A 19,657-nucleotide genomic window follows, 5' to 3' on the forward strand; every position below is an offset into this window, starting at 1 on the left:
CTCACTGGAAGGAGCATGATTTGGGCATCAGGCAGACCGGGATTGAAATTCTGGCTCTGCTGCTTTTTCTAGCTGCGTAACTGTGGGCAATTTACTTAAGCCTTCCGTGCCTTTATTTACTAGCCTCTAATGAAGCTAGCAAAACTTGCCCACATGGCTGTTGTAAAGATGAGGTGAGGCAGGACACGCCAAGGACCCAGGGTGGTGCCTGGCACCTGGTTGACCCACAACAATTGTTGTTTTCCTTCCTGATCTCTCTCTTCTTCCCTTTCCCTCTTCCAGAGCTAGAACCATCTTGGCCCCATCAGAGGCCGCCTGAGGCTGACCTTTCAGTGAGTGGCCCTGTCTATTCTGGAGAAATGGAGCTTGCCAGGCAGAGTGTCTGGGCACAAGGGCTCGGGCTCTCTGTTCAGATTGGAGACAGCCCTTGGCCTGTCCAGGTGCACCACCCTCCTGAACGGGATTGTGCTGGGAGGCGAGTCCCACTGCAGGCTGGATTTGCTCTGGGATTCCTGAAGGCTAGACCTCTGGGCCAGCTGTCCATTTTGCTGAACTACATTCAATGCTGCTTTCAAATTTCCAAACATGGCCACATCCATTGGCTCAGCTAATGATAAAGTGGTTCTTTGAGTTCCCACTTGTCATCATCCCTTGTGTGAACAGCTCCCTTAGGAACCCGCCAGGCCAGGGGTTGATTGGCAAGCAGGATTTGGGCATTCCAGAGGCCCCTCTCCGTACCCATGCACACCCCTAACAATGGTGGCAGGGAGTGTGCCCAGCACGGTGCCCGGGCAGGCTGGGGCTCCCTAGGTGCTCCCTCCCTCCCTCTTCCTTCCTTCCTTCCTTCTCACCGGCATTTCTCAGGCCATCAATTCACACCCTGCTTCCTCCTGGGCTCCTGCTCGTATTTCAATCACAAGTCACTGTGGCAGACTTCAAAGCACATCAGTGCACAGTTATTGAGCCCCAGTAACAACATGTCAGTGGACACAGGGCTTTTCACGTCACCTGTCACCGAGATGGCTATCTCTATTGGGTTCTGCGGGAATGATGCTCCAGTCACTCCCAAGGTATTCTAACAACCTGCACGGCTCATTCCCAAAGCTTCATTAGGAACGGCCACGGGTTTTCTCTAATTATTGTATGAGTGTCCTCCTCACTGCCTGTTTCCCCACAGGACCAGAGCTCTGCCTGGCTTTCTCTGTGGGTTAATGGAGTGCAAAAAGGGAAACCAAACTGACCACGGGTATGTAGTTTTTTTCCCTGACAGACAGAAAATAGAAGTGTCAAACCTTTAGCAGGAACTGTAATTTACCAAAGAGAATTCTCCATTTATCCCTTTTCCAAGGTAACTCATCGTCCCTAGCGGTGCCTGCAAGTCCAGTCGATGACAACCTGTGCTGCCGGGATGGGGGAAGGGGGCTGTCCTTCCTGGCTGTGCTGGCTGCAGCAGACAGGAAATGCTTGAAGAGGATTTTGATTCTGTAGGCATTTCTTGGGCACCATCTGCATGCCAGGCCCTTTCCTGCCCATTAGCTCTCTGAATCTTTACAACCACTCTGTGAGGGAGCTATTCTTAGTCCAGTTTCAATGACGGGTAAGCTGAGACTCAAGGAAAGGGACATCTGGTGGGATTCATACTCAGTCCTCCCCTGGAAGATAGAGCAGTGGGCTTGGGACCTCTGGGGAGAAGTGAGGAGGTGGCCCAGTCCAGGGCCACAGGAAGAACCCAGGATTCAACATATGAAGACTCAGGTGGGGCTCAGTAAGAGAGCCCATTGGGAAGCTTTGGGATATCAGGCTGGGGGAAGGCGACCAGGGTCACTTAGAGACAGGTTCTCCCAGGCGTGTCCCCATGGTCACCACACATTCTCCATTGACCCCAAAAGGGAATGACTCCAAGGGTCAAGACTTTGGAACGAACTTTTCATGCGTGCATCCACTCAGTACGGAATTTATTTTGTGTCCACTGCGTGTAGGTGGTATTCTGGGCCCAGTGAGTGATGCACAGCTGACTTGGTCTTGGGTACCACTCTCATGGGCTGTAAACGATCTCAGAGTCCAGGGTGAAAACGTGAAGGCTTGGCAGCTCTTCATCACTGAGAACAGTTTCCCCTAAGGCCCTGAGATGCAGTCCTTCAAATGACTAATGAATGGAAGGATACATTCTTTAGTAGAAGAGAAGGCCAAGAAATACAGTAACATGAGAAGCCAGAACAATTCCTAAGAAAAGACAGGCTGGAAATGTACGTGGAAAAAATGAGCTTTGGAGTCAAATGCATGTGAGTTTGAATCTTGACTGTGCTGTGTGACTTCAGCGAGTCACTGAAGCTCTCTGCATCTAAATTTCCTTATTTGTATGATGAGGATACGGCTATTCACCACACAGAGCTATTTTAAGGACCAGCCCGGTGCCCGGCACATATGGGGAAGGAGCAAGTGACAGCTCGCAGCCTGCCTCCATGACGTAGAATCAGTTTGAAGAAATGTTTGTTTTTCTTCCCAGAATCAAAGGAATTTGGGCACATATGATGGGAGAGAATAACAAATCATTCGTGTTCATTAGGAGCCCAAGTATAGAAAGATTTGAAATTACCATCCCCATTTTTTCTCAACAACCACTGACATCTCATGGGAAATTTAGAAACCAACTTTTTCCACACCATAAAATCCTATTTATAGAATTTCTTTTGTGTTCATCCTTCTCTTTGAAAGAAAAGAAGCTTATTTTTCCTGGAAAAGTTCCTATCGGGAGAAAGCTAACAAATGATCAATACTCATTTTTTTAAAAACCCCACTATCTGATATCTGGGTGGGGGGGGGGGAAGACAACCCCAGTTTATAACGTATATATTTTTAAAGGCTATTGATATCCCTGGCGTAGACTCTTGCAATATTGCTAGAAAGAGATCATCACAGAAGAGGGGGAATTTTCAAAGTCACTGAGGAGTTAATGACAGAGGGGGAGGCAAGGCCCTTTACAGTTCTATTCCAGAACATTCTAACACACCATGTTGCCTCTCGGAGAACAAAACCCCCCACAGCTACCCATTATGAAGCATATTAATATCTCCTTATGAGAAAAGGGAGGGGAAGAGGAAAAAGAGGAAAAGGAGAAAATTGTTCTGTAATTTAAAGGGAGACCCGGATCAGAAACCACAAAGGGACGAGCAGGGACCTCCCAGCGGAAAGGTCTCCATGAAGCAGGTGCTCATGGTGCAGAGGCTGCCTCCATTTCCTAGAGAGAAACCCAGTTTTGGCAAACTGTTTAATTTTCTGCTTTGGAGAAGGAAAATGCAGTGATGTCAAATTCGGACGTAGGATACATTTGGAAAACGTGTTCTCAGTGAATTACATAGGATGCCCCCCAAATTAGTAATCCAGTGGGAGGCAAACAACAAAAATGCATTTCCCTCAAAGAAAGCTGTCAAACTGAAGAATCAGATAATTTCTATTTCTTAATGAAAGAGAAGTCTCCACACCCTCGCAATTATTATGAAAAAAAAAGAGAGAGAGAAAAGACAGAAAAGAGGTGCTTAATTCATGGTAATCTGTGTTGCTATTATGGGCCTCCTGAGGAAATGACACGAGGAGCTGGTTTGATAGAGTTAAGTCGAGACAAGAAAACGACAGTTCATTATTTCTCATTTCTTGGTGGAAAAGAAAAATAGAATATGTCCAGACTGGCATTAGCATAATTCACTCCTAAAACTGCTGATCTATGCAGCACATTATGAGAGATGGTCACTGAAAATAAATTCACTCGGAATCTGTATGATTTTGTTCCCTCCAGTTCTCTTCAAGGAACTTGGAGAGAAGGAGTGGGTAGGACAGATGAAAAGCTAAGTTCCACTTCTGCCGTTTGCGTGGGAGCTCGAGTATCTATCGAGCCAGCAAATATGTCTCTTGTGTCGTGCTCCAGAGAAGGACACTTGGTTCGATTTAACATATGGCATAAATATTATTAATTCATAATGAAGCAAAATTTAAACTGAAGTGGAAAGGAGAGAGAGAGAGGAGTTGTTAGTAAGAGAAAACGCTTGCTGTTAAATTTAGCTGGCGAGACTGAACATACTGAGAGAAATCTAAAAGCAGAGAACATCATCTTTTACGATTAAGTGGCTGTTGGGATCTCTTGGTATATTTTAAAAGGAAAAATCTATCAATGGTTGTGCGACGTTTTCTCCATTTCTTCCTGCATGCTTAATTACTCAGGACGTCTGCTGGGCGGGTGCAGAGGGACGGCAGAGGGGCTCCCTATCCCCACCTGGAGACGTGGCTTTCCCTCCTCCCTGTCACCTTCACTCCCACCAACAGTGCTCTGCCACAGACTGGGAATGACGGCTGCGGGACCTAATAGTCTCTAACATCACAAAAATCGTTTCTTCATGCAAATCTCCTTAATTACAGAGAACAAAGGGATGGAAAATCATAGAGCCTATCACACAGAGATAGATTTGTAGCGATATTTTTAACATCATCCAGTCCAGTCTGAGAGCATTTCAGGAATCTTCTTTGCTAGAACCATTCTTGGTTCTGCTTTGTTTTCCAGGTTGTGTGAGAACACAGCACTGGTCTTAATATGTCCCTCGGCTTCTCATACCGGAGGGCTCACACTGCTGGTCTCTATAGCCAGCCACGCTTTGACTGAACCCACACAATGTTTAAAAATTACTTTCTGAATCGCCAACATCAATATACCTGTATTGAGATTTTACATAAAAATCAGTATTTCTAGCTTCTCTTGAAAAATCAAAGGCTCCGGTGAAAGCAGACCAGCAGCAGCCCTCCCCTTTCCTGGGGCATGTGCTCTCCAGGCTGCCCCAGCCCGGCCCTCCCACCCTTCTGGATCTGGCCCACCAGCTTGTTCATGACCCCGGAGGCACCGAGATTGTGATTCTTATGGTACGTTGTGTTTTCAAATCTCCCTCTCTCTTACGTTTTAGGAGAATTTCATTAGGAATGAAAAGGAAGCATCCGACAAAGGCCTTTTGCTCCTCCTCCCTTCCTTCTTCCTGCCTGGAATGGGACCGTGATAGCTGGATTTGGACCAGCCATCCTGTGACCATCAGGCAACCCCGAAGCTTGAAGCACATAGTTAGGATGGATGAGCAGAAAGACAGAAAGAGGGGTGTTGATCACATTGTGGAGTCACTGATCGGTTCCAGAACCCCAACTGCCAAACTTTCTGTTACATGAGAGAAAACTAGTCTATTTAAACCACTTATCGATGAGTGTCTATTCCTACTAGTCAAATGCAATTCCTAAACGAGTCAGAGGGTATCAGGTAGTCTTCTCAGGGAAATAACAACACGTGCCTGTAGACTTTCTTGAAAATTCCCACTGCCTAATGGAAATGATAACCACAAGACTCATTTAACAAAGAGCTCCGGTAAACTAGGCACCAGGCCACGTGCTTTATCATATATTACATCCCAACCTCATAAAAGCCCTGCCAGGCAGGAGAGATTAGACCCATTTTACAGATGAGGAAACTGAGACTCAGAGAAGGTAAGGGATCTGCCCAAAGCCACACAGCTATTAAGTAACATGCTTGGCTCTGAAGCCAGACCCCAAAGTCTGTGCTGTTTCCCCTGGGCTTTCCTTTTTCCTCGACAGTAACACAAAGCCCTTCTCAAAATCACCGTGCAGAATACCTCTTCACGATGACTGACATGGCAAAAACCCCTGCTGATGCTTCTGTTTACCGTCCTATCAGGTATATCCAAGGGCGAGAGTTAGGATTTATAAAATTCATTTGGAGAAGAGCATATGACAAAAATGGTTTCTGATTCAAGACTTCTAGTAATTTCCTTTAGTGAATAAAACCATGGGAAGAGTGACTTTGAGGTGCAGGGTAGACATATTAAGACTGATGATGAGAAAAACATCAGCCACATTGGATGCTGGCAGATAGTTTCTTTGAGGGGTAGAGCACACAATCCTAGGGTGTAGGTAGTTTCACTGCCATTTTATAGGATAACTGAGGTTCAGAGACGGTCATTAAGTTACCCAAGGTCACACAGCTAGTAAGTGCTCCCCTATGTCCCTAAAGTGCCCCAGAGAGAAAAGGCAAGTTAACAAATGATCTCAGGAGATTGAGTGGCAATGGCATATTTTGTAGGCTGCAGCGAAAACACAATTTCTTTATCTCATGTTTTATCTTTAAGATTAATGCAAATTTTGTATTATACTCTATAATATAACCATGTTATTTTTATATTAGAACAAATGTATTGAATTATTTATCGACTGAATTATTTAACTTTTGTCTCTTGAAATTGACACTTTGGAAAGATGTGCCTCGTTTCTCTGCTGTGGCCTTGTAAACGCTCAGCACACAGCCACGTCCCACTGGGAGAACATTACCCCAGCTTAAGATGCATGAGGTCATTCTGAGTCCAAGGGGCAATTATTTATATGTGGTTTAAGGACCTCATTCAAGGTAGTGCAGAATTGTTTTCTAACCACAAGCGTAAGGTTGTGAATGCTGTCACTTCCATAATATTCATTAATTCATTCAACAAATCAGAACCTGCTATGTGCCAGGCCTAGTGCCAGCCACTGGGTCAGCTTAACCCCAAACAGGGCATTGACCCGGTACCACAGATTCTCTCAGGAGCGGTCAGGGAGATGGGACCAGCCAGAGGTGGGGCTGGACTCCACCCTGCCAGAATCCCAGGCCAGAGGGGCTGGTCTCACTGACCTACCTTATGAAGGTACGGAAGCCTGTTGGTCCCAACTTCATTGTCCCCTTGATTCCCAGGAACCGGATGAACAGGTTCGCCATCCTGTCCACCAGGCGCAGGTAGTTGAACTGCTTCGCGTACTTGGGGAACACTTGCTTGAGGCAGATGGAGGGTAGGTGGGCCTCGGCATTGGTGTTGACGTCCGCCGCGCTGGCCAGCTCACTGTCTGAGGGGTCTTCCTTTGTGGCTAATGGCTTCTCAAGCTGCTGAGACCTGAAGCACACAAGGAATTAATGCCAGAACCAACATCTGGAGCCAGATCCACAGCAAACAGGGCACTTTCCCTTGCATATTCTCCTTTCCCTTAGATTTACATCGATCTCAGGAGGTGGGTATTATCACTGTTTTTATCATACAGACCAGAAAGCTGACCTTAGAGAATTGACCTGGCCAGCTCACACCACTACTGCGTGGCAAAGTCCGGACTTGAACCCAGGGCAGAGCCACGACTGGAAACTTATGCTTCCTCCGTTCCACCATCCTGGTTTCCCGATATGGACGACTTCCTTTACTGTACTCGTGTTTCAAGAGAATACTCTATTATGGAGCAGTCTGGGTTTGATTTCAAACTCCTACTTATGGGTAGTAATTGAATAATTAAGAAATATAAAAATCTCATTGAGGGCTGGCAAGAAGCCACAGGCAGAGTTCAACGAACAATTTGCAAAGATGTATCAGTTACCCGATGCTAGGAATAGGCACAATTACATTTTCTGGCTTAACTGTTTTCTTATTTGGAACAAAAAAAAAATGATCATAGTGTTGTGATGCCCTAGTCTGGATATTTTATTCTGAAGTTATTCTGATATTCAAGAAAATTAGCAGCTAGTAACTCTCAAATATCTGCCTCTAGCTTGGGCTGCTCTTCTCCCCTCCAGACATATCCAACTATCATCTGTTTGACCCTCAGAAGAGCCCACGCATGCCTCAGACTGAAACGACCTTGTCCCCTCACCCCAAATCGGCACTCCTCATCTCCTTGAATGTCACCACCAGCTGCCTGTTGCATGGGAATAAATGTCAACTCCTCCTCTCTCTCCGCCTCCTCAGCCAGTCTCACCTCCTTAGTATTTCCTGAAACAAGCGGCACTCTCTCCTGCCTGGGCATGTCCACTTTCGCCTGGACTGAGGCAACAGGTCCCCTTGCCTCCAGCCTTTCCCATCCATAGATCTATCCTCCACACTGGCCCCCGAGGCACCCCTTTTAAAGCAAATCCGGTTGGGTTGCCTGCTTGCTACAGCTCTTTAGTGACTCCCAAGAGCCTACGTGATTAAGTCTATACTCCTCATTCTGGCACTCAAGGCCCTTCCTGATTTCTTCTCCGTCCTCTTCATTTCCTATCACTTCCCTAGACACACTATTCCCTTCAAGGCCTTGAACGTTCCTCCCTGCTGACCCCCACTGCACCCTGTCACCCACTGGCCTGGCCTGGAACTAGAGGCTCGGTGCTCCTGGACACCCAGCTCCCTTCCACAGTCAGTGCCTCTCTCTGCACTTGTAGCTCGTCTTGTTTCCTTGTCTCCTGTCCCACCCATAGCAGATGGTGGGGCCAGGTGTAACCCTTTCCCACCTGTGTGCCCCTTCCTGAGACAGAACCTTGAGTGCGTTATTCAAGGCCAATAAATACTGTCCAATTGGCTGATTGATCCAGGAAAATTAGAACCACGTCTCATGGTACTGAGTTAAATACCAAGGCCATTCTCTACTCTTCTCTTTATCAAATGACCTCGTCCCCAGTGCACTCACTTCCAAGCACACCATCAGTCCCACACGTGGGGTCTTCATATCTGCTTTCCTCGACCTACGAGGACTTCTTCTCACCCTGGCTGCCTGGCATACTTCTCTTCCACTTTCAAAACCGGCTCCTTGACTATGCCTCTGGCTCTCTTCCATGTCCCACTCCTGTCCCTAGATTTGCTTCTTTGTTCCCCTTGTCACGTTGCACTGCATTTGTTTATATGCCACCTCCCTCACTATTTATTGTGTGAGCTCATTGAAGGCAAGGACCAATCTTAGTCAACTCTATTTCTATAGGACCTGGCACGTATTAAGCGCTTGGGAAATGTTTCATTCAATTTGTTGAATTGGGCAAGTTTGCTTTTAACAGCAAGGTAAGCCCCAATAACACATCAAGGTTATCATGCTTTGTACCCCAGAAGCCCTTTTAAATGGGAAAGAGGTTCAATAGAGAAACGACATGCTTGGCAGCTATGCCAAAATGGCCTTCTCTTCACACTGGTCTAAGGAGCCAGCCTCTAGGAAGAGAAACCCCCTGAATGAATAAAGTCCTGTAAGTTCCATTTACAGTTCCTTCTGAGAGGGTCTTGACGCTGGTCTCAAAGCAAGGACAGGCAGAGGGCAGAGCCAGAGCAGCGTGAAGAAAAACCCCTTCTAAAGGGCAATAGTGGGGATGGTTCCGGGGAAGCAAACGCTCCCTCCTACAAAGAGGAGACACCTGATTCCTCAGGAGGAGAACACGTTCCCTGGCGGAGGGGGGTGGTGCAATTTTCCTTCAGCTAAACTGGCTTTATCATCATCTCCTTCAACTTGAGACTGTAAATAAAAGTCAGGTGGGTACTTTTCAGGAGAAATGAAATGTTTTCCCATTAACGTTATAGGAAGAAAGATGAGAAAAAAAGCGGTACTGTTACCGGAAATTAGCTCTTAAATTACTGGATAAGTGGCAATCACCGACTTTATAAGCACTCATTAAGTTTTTGTTAAAGGGAAGATTTGGAAATGTACAGTTTGAATGCACTCGGTGACAATGAAAAAGGCTTAGAGAGCTCTTCAATCAAAAACTCTGTCCCACATTCGTGATCTCACTCGCTCTTCACACACTCTGTGAAGCAGACTGTTACATTATGCACCGTTCCAGATGTGGAAACTGAGGCACAGTGGATGGAGCACCTCTTGGCTCTGGCTGAGCTAGAATTATGAGTCGATTCCTTTAACCATTACTCCATTTTTCCACCCCGTTATTCTAAAGCACATCATAATTCACATTGGGGGTTACAAAACTGTAGGACAGTTATTTATTTGGTTTTAAATAGTTTTTTTCATATTATAATAGTAATTCATGGTCTTTGTAGACGTTTTGAGAAATGTATAAAGGAATCAAAATCATTTGTAATAAACAACACTAACATTTTGATTCCTCATCTATATTTATGAAGTTAGGACCACATTACATGTAGTTTGAATCCTTCTTCTTACACTTGACATCACAAGTATCTTCCCACAGCATCAATATGTTTTCATGAGCGTCGTTTCTCTTAGACGTGTAATATTCTGTATTATGCCTGAACCATAATTCAATCAACCATTCCCCGTCAGTTAGATACTGACAGTCTACGTGGCCTGTCTGACTGAAGAGAGCCTGGGGCTCAGTCCCGCAAGCCACGTGCTCCCTCTCAGAAACATAACTTGTTACAGCTAGAAGCAGCCACAGAGCTCATTCTGTCCAGTGAGGTCATCTACTTTTTTTTTTATTGTGGTCTAATGTACATAACATAAAATTCGCCATTTTAACCATTTTAAAGTATAATTCAGTTGCATGTAATATAGTCACAATGTTGTGTAACCATCACTACTCTCTAGTTCCAGAAGATTTTCACAATGACGTCATTTTGGAGACGGAGACTTAATCCCAGGTAGATGGGGACATTAGCTAATGGGCCACTTCACCGGCAGATTGTCTAGGGCCGTGGGCTTAGCTTGGGTTGCCTTGGTGATGGGGACCCCACCCCCCCCAGGCTACCTCTCAGGCTGGGAAGGTTTTCCCCAAGGGCATGTCAGGGGATGTCCCCCCCAAGTGGCCATAGCCTGCATCCCATCCCCCCCAGAGCTGCACAGAGTGAGTCTGTTTTCTCTTCTTTCTGACAGTCTTTCATGTTTCTTTCAAGGGTTGCTGAACTTACTGGATGACTACCATTTCCCAGTCTTCCTGAATCCCAATTAATAACCTCAAGATGAAAAGGACCATCAAAGCCACAGATATCGTTTTCATGGACTCGAAACCACAGATTTGGGAGGAAGTGGTTTTACTCAACTGGAAGAAGGCAATAAAGATATAGCTGATATATAAGAGGAAATAAAACAATGAGACATAGTGTCCTTGCTGGAGATAATTCCAATTATCGCACTGAGATCCAAGTTATCACAAATACTATAAAATCCTTTTCTTACTTAACAGTATTTTGATGGAAATGTTGGGCTTATGAAATAAAAGTGGCTGGTAAAGAAAATATAAATCAGGTTTACTAGTCCTTTGGGGTAATTTTTTTTTAATTGAGTTTGGTGTATCTTTGATTCATTAAAATAGGGGGAAGAATACTGGAATGTTTTATCTATTATTGTTTTAAAAATAAAATGGAATTCTTTTTCATTAAACCTCTTGTGAAAAGCCACCTATCTCTGTCTTGCCTGGAAAGCCTAGCGTTAAAAATCACCACTGTTTATCAGACGCCTACTGCATGTTAAACAATGCGCCGAGCAACTTACCTATACTGTCTCATTTGTTTCCCGTAAGAGTTCTGTGAGGTAGCTAGTCCCGTTTCACAGACGAGGAACCTGAGGCCCAGAGAACTTGAATACTTGCCCAACATCGCAAATCGATAGTGGAATCAGAATTTATACTCAGGACTGTCTCACTACACGCTCTATGCTTAGTTCACTATATAGTTCTTGTGATAATGTGATTTAAATCAAACCACAGGCTTTTCTTCTTCTGTATAAGCTGTCTATATGCCTGGAAATTAACAAAATAGGAAGGTAGATACAGCAAGGTCAAATTCTAGTTTCAGAGAAAGTACTTGAATTCTCTCAGGGAAATAATTTCCATCTCTAGTTAAGCATCCTTTCAATAATTTATTCATTCCTGAGCCATTTCCCAAGCGCTTATCTGTCCCAGGGGTCTCAGATACACAGGTGGGGTGGACACAGTCCCTGCCACCCAGAGGCACGGGACCAAGTGGAGGAAGACAAGACCCATCTATAAACAACGACTGAGTGAGGTGGAAGTGGTGAGGTGAGACCCAGAGCGCGTGGAGGGCTGTCGGTTTGCTGGGTCTTGGCAGTACATATGAGAAGGAACAGGTGGGAGTATGACCAGAAAGCCAGCATGGGTCTAGGTCTTACGGGATCTTGTCCAACAAGGGTGTCAGATTTGGTAGTGTAGGAGATGAGAAGAAGGTGGCGGATTCGGGGTAAAGGAGCGGCAGAATCAGAAGTGCAGTGAAGACGAAACAGTCTGCCCACAGTGTGTGTCCTGAATTGAGGCGAGGGAGCAGACGGTGCTGGCAAGCTATTGGAGTACTCTCGGCCGATGAGTCTGAAAGCACGGTCCCTGGACCGACAGCATCAGCGTCACCCGAGAACTTGTTAGAAATGCAGATTCTTGGCCTCCCCCCAGACCTATGGACCCAGAAGCTCTGTGAGCAGTCCAGTTGATCTGTTTCAGCAAACCCTGAGGGGGATTCTGATGTAAGCAAAAGTCTAAGAATCACTGGTCTAGGTGAAAGATGAACTTGGCAACTGCTTGACAATGGGGGGCAGAAACGGAGAGAACGCCCTGGGTCTTGCTCCCAGGCAATTCATAGCTTGGCAGGAGAGCCTGGTGGGTAGAGGTGCTGCACTGGCAAAGGGAGGTGAGCAGGCTCCTTTTCCTGCTGTTCGGACAATACATGTCCCCCAGTCACTTGGGAATTTCAAATGCACATTGGCATTCCTGAAGAAACTGCTAACCATGCGCAAAGAAGTCCCTTCAATTAGCCCAACAGCTAATTTAAAGAGTTGGAGGATGAAGTCACTAAAAATAAACATAACTACCATGTAGCCCAGCTCTGTCACTTGATGAATCTCTCCCATCACAGAGGCCCCATTTGCTTGATGGCGATGCTATGCTATTTGAAGAGAAGGCGATAAGACTACAAAACGACTGAGGCATGTGCTTCCAAACTGATGAGGAAAAGGACTTAATGATGGGTCTCTGGCTGATGTTCTGGTCCCTATAAGACCCCGTCCCATGCGGGGGTCTATTCTCACCTCCTCCCCTTCACTCAGCCGTCCACTTAACACTCACCTGGCCACTTCCACCTCCCTTGATCGCTTTCTTCCATAGTGTGGCATAGCATCAACAGCAACAAAACACAACGGGGACGATACTGGTAGCACTTACTGTTTACCAGGAACCACAATACAAAAAAATTTAATCTTGATAAAATCCTACAAAGTAGGTATTACTATTATTCCCATTTTACAGATGAGGAAACCAAGGCACAAAGATACATACTAACAGGTTGTGGATCCAGGATAGAAACCCGCAGGCAGGTGCCAGAGTCCTTCTGTCTAACCACTGCATTACGCTGCTTACATGCACGGGCAGTTCTCAGGCACTGAGCACCTGAGAATCAGGCGGATTACCTGTAATACCCCATTTGACCCTGGCAGTGATCTTATGAATTAGGTATGATAAGTGGCCCCATTTTACTGATGAGAAGAATTGGCTTCAGAGAGGTTAACCTACTTTCCAAAGGCCGTTTGTCTCTTGAATGGCTGAGAGCGAGGATTTGAACCCAAATCTGTTTGAGTTCAGAGCCCAGGCACTGTCCACTCCATCATGTCACAACTCGGTGGAGTTACGCAGCTTCTCGGAACTCATTTTCTCCTCCCTTACAACGGAGAGCAGTCTCTTACTTGTGGGATGGCGCGAGGCTGGCGAGGGAGAGTGGCTGGGAGGACACCTAGCCTAAGCCTAGCACAGAACGGCTGCAGTGCTAGGACTGAAAACACAGCCTGTCTACACAGCATCCAGACGAATCTGCTGGGGGTAACTGACCTCAGTGGGACCATCTGGGAGCGACCAGTGCTTGTCTGGACGGGACCGTTCTGTTTTGATTGCCAAACAAATCGACCTCTTTTTTGACAGTTATGGGCTCACACGAATCACGGACACACTGGTTGCCGCATGTCTGAATTACTGAAGGCCCCGATGGCAACAGCAGCAGATGAGGTCTCTGGGAATCCTGCTCGGGATGGATTCCCAGAGCGCCAGGCCGAGCCGCTGCAGGAGCATCTTCCCACCTGGCCAGGCAACGGACTAACACAAGGACACACATGAGCTCTCGCTCTACGCCCCAGTTCCCACAGACCCAGAGCTCACGCGATTTTGAAGCTGGAAGAGCCTTAAGGGGTCCTGGGGCCCAGCCCTCTCATTTTCCGGATGAACGAACTGACGGCTCATTTTACAAAGACCTCCCAATCCGCTTCTTCTCTAACAGGGCTCTCTCTGCTCTGCCCCTCCGCACAGTGTCTTCGCCATTGTCCCTCTTGCTGTCTCGTAGCACAGGCGGTTAGAGTCAATGTAACACCCTGTCACGCAGGCCAGGGAGGAGTGCTGCCAGGGGCCTCCTCCCCAAGAGGCACTGGCCTGGCGATCAGGACATGGGCTCTGGGGGTAAACCGAGGCACTCTTGGAATCCCAGCTCTGCACTCTCTAGCTGGGTGACCTCAGGCAAGTCATATAACCTCAAAGCTTCAGTTTCCTCTTGCATAAAATGGGGATAATAGTGGTACCTAACCTATAGGCCTGGTGTCACTACAGAGGAGACGCGTGCGTGGTGCTTAGCACAGCGCTGCAATACCTGTCAGCCACTTTGACTGTGAGCACTGCCATCTTTATCTTCCGAGTGCCGTCACTGCCAGAGGCTTGCTGTCTAGTCACCAGCTTCGATGAAAGAGATCAACATACACTTCTGGGAATTCAGGAGAATTCGGGGTTCCTTTAATCACTTTCTGACATTCGGCCCCACCCCCAACCCATGTAACTAGACTCTAGACTGGCGTTCGGCTCCTCCGACTGCCCGTGGGTCATCTGGGGAATCCCACTGAAGGCTGCCCAGGGTCCAACCGCATCTGCCCTCTGGTTGCAACCTAAATAAATCCTCTAAATGAGTCTCCTTTTCTTAGGCCTCCCTGGATAACTGCCCCTTATCTGACACCCTGGTTCTCAACTGAGGGTTGCTGATGTCACAAAATAATAGAGATCCTTGCTGCTCCCCACATAAAGAAAAAGTGGAACTGTGGCGTTAGAAGGGGCTTCAGTGATCATCTCGTCTCATTTTCCTTCTGACATATGTAGGGAGGTTGAGGCAAAGCCACTTGCTCGAGGTGAGGCATCAAGGAGAGGCGGTGGCAAAGGCAGGCCCGCTCTTCCTGACTTCCTGTCAGAGCCTTTAAAAAAGAAAAGAAAAAAGAAAAAAACTGCACCACTATTGAGCTGAAACGCCAGAGTGGCCAGAATTCTGATTCTGAGTGAGAAGCGTTCGACTCTCAGGTCCCCTGGCAGGCAGGCAGAAGAGCTCTCTGCCCGAAGGGGTGCAGAGCTCCTCTTTAAACCTGCTCAGTAGTTGGCCGCTGTCTTTCTGCCGATGACTGGGCTCGCGCTTGGCTTCTCTCTGGAACCTGGAGAAAGACTTTTCAAGTGAGGAGCCTTGGCTGCACTGGCTGTCGGAGGCGCGCTGGGCTGGGTCCCTCCTCTAGAGCAGAGAGCTCAGGCCCTGCACGGTCTGGTGGCGCCTGCTTTGCTTGTCTCGTCTTCCACATTCCACATTCCCTCCTCCTTTTGGAAATGCTCTTTCCCAAGTTATCCACTTGAAAAACACTCATCCTTCAAATCTTAGATTCCATATCACCTTTTCCGAAAAGCTCTCCACAGCTCTGGGAGATAGAATCAACCATTCTTTTCCTTATAACCTTACAGACTTTGTATATCATCCTCCTCCTCCATTTCTCTTCATAGTCGTTATCACAACCATAGCGAAACGGTTACTTGTGCAGCTGTCTGCTGGATGCCTGTTTCTCTCACTGGGCTGAAAGCCCAGGAGGGCAGGCGCTGCTCTCGCTCGTTTATGACTATATCTGTAGTCGTAAACATGGTTCCTGGCACACAGTAGGTGCTCAAAATATCTGGCAGTGAATATAGTCATTGTTTCAATGACTTCTCACGACAATCCAATTAATTAGACACCATTACTAACTTGAGTTTACATCTGGGGATACTGAAGCTTCGAGAGGTTAAGTCAGCTTACCTAAGTGCCAAGGCTGGGGCTGGAACCTGGTGGCCTGGTTCCAGAGGCCACATTTTTAACCCCTACGCTACCACACCCCTCCACTGCTGGGTGCCACAATGAATCTTTCTTCCTCTTTTTCTCTCCCAGGTACTCCCAGCTACTAGGAAGATCCTGTCTATACTCGAGGAGACCAAAGATTTTCTAGTGGCAACAGCAAGGCGCTGTCTCTGTGACAATCGCAATCAGTGGTTGTATTAGTCTCTGTTTTACTACTTCCAAAATTAGCAGAAAAGGCCAACTCGAGCTTTCATTGTATAGCTCTGCTAATGAAGGGATCCTTTTAATTACAGACCAAGCGCCTGTCTGCAACACAATGACTTAATGTTTAAACACAGTTCTGCACCAAAGTATAGGGCTATGCGGATAAAGACAAAAAGTGGGGGGAAACCATGGGTAGAAGTTATCCTTTGCCTAGACTGTAATTCCTTTTGGCATTCAATTTCATCCAAACCCAGTTCCTTTTCTATGGTAATCCGAATTCGCTTTTGTATACTGTGCACCCAGTGAGCCCTTATCCAGGGATTCATAGGCATATCGCAGGTCCAATATCTTTCCCTCAGGTTTCAGATGAAATCTGCTCACTTCGTGAATTTCTCTCAGCACTGATTCGCCTTGAGGGTTCTCCCCACCCAGGGGTGCCGGTGCTGCCGGCTGGCTGGTCAATCCCCGCAGTGTGGGTGCTGAATGCAAGGCCATCTTCACTCGACTGTGTCCCCGGGGCTCATGGCATCTGCATCTCACCTTCCAAGGCAATTTTTTTTCTGTCATTCTGTATGGGATTTTCACTAATGTGAGTGAGGCCTTATGAGGCTGAGCCCATAGACCTTTCTTGGGCAAGGCTGCCCTGACTTTGCATTTGCATTTGGTTGGGGGAGAGGAGAGTAACTTTAATTGAACCCCTCCTATGGGCCAAGGACTCTTCCACACATTAATAAACATGTAGCCCAGAGCCAGAATGCCTGAGTTGGACTCTTGGCCCTGTCCCTAACCAGCTGGTGACCTTGAAAAAGTCTCAACCTGCTCGTGCCTTGGTGTCTTCATCTGCATAATGGGGATAGCAATTCTACCTATGTCACAGCACTGTAGTGAGAGTTAAATGGGCTAACATACACAGAGCATTTAGAACCATACCTGGCGTGCAGTAAGCACTCAATACAGTCATGTCGCTTAACAATGGGGATGTGTTCTGAGAAATGCGTCGTTAAGCTATTCCGTCGTTGTGTGAAATCATAGAGTGTACTTACGCAAACCTAGATGGCACAGCCTACTACACACCTAGGCTATATGGTACTAATCATATGGGACCATCGTATATGCGGTCTGTCTTTGACCGAAAGGTCGTTATGCAGTATATTACTGTAATAGCTAATGTTTATCAAACCAAGCTGAACTCAGGTTAAATAAAACACTCAAGCCTCCTAAATGGTATCAGGTGGTCACCTGGGTCTGTCTGACTCTCAAGACCCTGTTCTTTTAGGCTTCCATTGAGGTTAGGCAGCGCCAAGGGGGTTGTCTGCTGGCCCTCTGCTGAGAGACTACTGTCAGAGCCCTGGCCCAATGGGGCGTGACCTAGAGAAAGTCACCCTGTGTGCCCAACCCCCTCCTGACCTCAGTCTGAGCCCGCTGCTTTCTGCTTCCGCTGCTCCAAATGCACTGCTCTCTCAAGGGTTACCGCGGACCTCCTAATTGCCACTAACGTTGCTCTTTTTCCAGTTCGGCTTCTTCATAGTGTCTGATGCAGCTGGCCACTGTCTTTCTGGAACTCATTCTGTGCTCATGCAGTCTCCTGGTCTGGTCTCACTGGGTTTTTTCATTCTCTTTTTTTCTTCCTCTGTGGACCCTTAGTGGTAGATGGTCCTCTAAGCCTCTGCCCTTGACTTGCTTCCTGCCTGACACAGTCTCCCTGGGCGAGCTCATTTACACACGGAGATGACCCCAAGATCCCCTTGTGCTGGGGAGCTTATGCCGCTCCTGTGCCAGGATGCTTCCATCTGGCTCACCGTCCGCCAACAGCCAGGCACAAACCCTGCGCAGCCTTTGAATCTCACTTCAAATGCCAGCCAGCCCACAGCCTTCCCTGATCCCGCCCCCCACAAATACTCTCTTCTGGATTTCCCACAGCACCTCATTTGCACATCTCTTGTGGAATTTGTCATTTTCTAAACTTATATTATGGCCATTTAAGTCTGTGGCTTCTTTTCCCCATAAACAGTGAGTTTGCCAAAAATAGAATCCCTTTTTGCTCCTCTCGTAGTACTGAACACCTACTAGGGGATGCAAAAGGGAGCCATGCTGACAAATGGTTATGTAAGAAAAGTATTCTTTGAGACAAATAGCATGAAGGATTTGGTGTAATTTTGCCTGAAGGCAAAAAAAACAGGCAGGGTGACCTCTGGTGTCAATTTCAGTTTAAGGTTCTATAGAGCCATTTTTTAGGGTAATAACACAACAACAATAATTTACGGTGATAAGAATAGCAGTCATCCTGGTGCCGCTCCTTATTAACTGCATGGCTTTGGGGACGCTGTGTTAGGGCACAGGCTCTGCTTCTCTTCTGCGAAAAAGAGATGGACAATAGAAGCCACATCACAGGGGTGTCAAGGGACTCAACGGATGACATCAAACGAGAGGCCAGCATCCCAGCTGGAGCGCAGTAAGTGTGGGAGAAGTGGTAGCTGTCATCACTCATTGGACACATGTTTATTGAACACACTCCTAAAAATCAGGGACATCGGGTCAGCTCAAGCCCAACCTCCTCCAGAGAGACTTAAGCGCTTCCTCCAACCCATAACATTCCTTTCCTCCAAGAACTTGGGTCCCAACAAAATTAGATTTTAAAAAAATGTGGCTAATAAATTAGGCATGCGTATTAGCAATCAGGTCCAGAGAGAAAGTCTAACTTCTTTTTTGATGCAGTTTGGATTCCCCGAACATAGAGTTGTTGTCAAAATCCATTAAAGTATTTAGTTTCTCTTGTCATTGCACAATTCCCCAAGCAGACATCCAGTCGGTTTGCAGCGCTGTTTCTCACGGAAGTACTAAATGTTTAGTTATCATGGTACATTTTTTAGATGATGTCTCCCTGATGGCTCTAAGGACTCTAGAGAGATGGAGCTAAGTTCAAGGACAAGGTTAAGGCAGGGCAGCGGAGTGGTAAGAGTTGTAGAAATTATGCATCAAGAAGACCTGGGTTTTGGCTCCAAAACTGCCACTTACAAGCTGAGTGACCTTGGGGAAGGTACTTAACCTCTCTGATGATCAGTCTCCTCACTTGCAGCGTGGTGACAATAATACCAAATGGACAGAGTTTTAGTAAGCGCTAAATGGAATACCAAATGTAAAGAACCTCATAAAACGCCAGACATGTCATTGGTCCTCAATACAAGACAGCTTAAAAACCCCGCAGATTTGGAGACGCACAGACTGGAGTCTAGAGGCTGCTGCACCCACTCACCACGCCCTTCCCTGAGGGACAGCCCTAAGGAGCAGTGTGCTTACTGTGATACCATGGCCAGAACCACCACGTCCTGACACGTCCTTCTTTCACGGTGGCCTCTCCAAACACCCATTCAAATAAATTAACATCCTTCCTTGACCAACCCACCTGATGGGAGTAAAAGGTTTCCATGCCAACGGGAATGTGGTGGGCTCCCCCTCCACCCCAAGAAAGAAAACAAGAGAGTCTATCATTTGGTTTCTCTACTGAGGAGCACCGGGCTGAAGTCAGAGCTGGCCACTTCCTTGGTTGTCATGGCAACGTCGACTGACCTACCCTG

General features: G+C 46.9%; 1 protein-coding gene and 1 long non-coding RNA gene across 11 annotated transcripts in view; one reads left to right on the top strand and one right to left on the bottom strand.

Moving 5' to 3' along the window:
• TTLL11 (tubulin tyrosine ligase like 11) overlaps positions 1–19,657 on the bottom strand; it is a 227,413-nt gene that overhangs the window by 39,511 nt on the left and 168,245 nt on the right. For all 10 annotated transcript variants that reach the window (XM_070596184.1, XM_070596188.1, XM_070596189.1 and 7 more), the window contains one exon: positions 6,711–6,962. In XM_070596184.1, coding sequence (XP_070452285.1) covers positions 6,711–6,962 — 252 coding nt within the window. The remainder of the gene's footprint in view (positions 1–6,710; positions 6,963–19,657) is intronic.
• LOC139079689 (uncharacterized) lies at positions 6,960–11,155 on the top strand. Its single transcript, XR_011533538.1, has 2 exons — positions 6,960–10,403; positions 10,656–11,155. It is a non-coding gene; the product is annotated as an uncharacterized lncRNA (long non-coding RNA).

Source organism: Equus przewalskii, chromosome 26, assembly GCF_037783145.1.
Source record: "Equus przewalskii isolate Varuska chromosome 26, EquPr2, whole genome shotgun sequence".
NCBI classification, from domain to species: domain Eukaryota; kingdom Metazoa; phylum Chordata; class Mammalia; order Perissodactyla; family Equidae; genus Equus; species Equus przewalskii.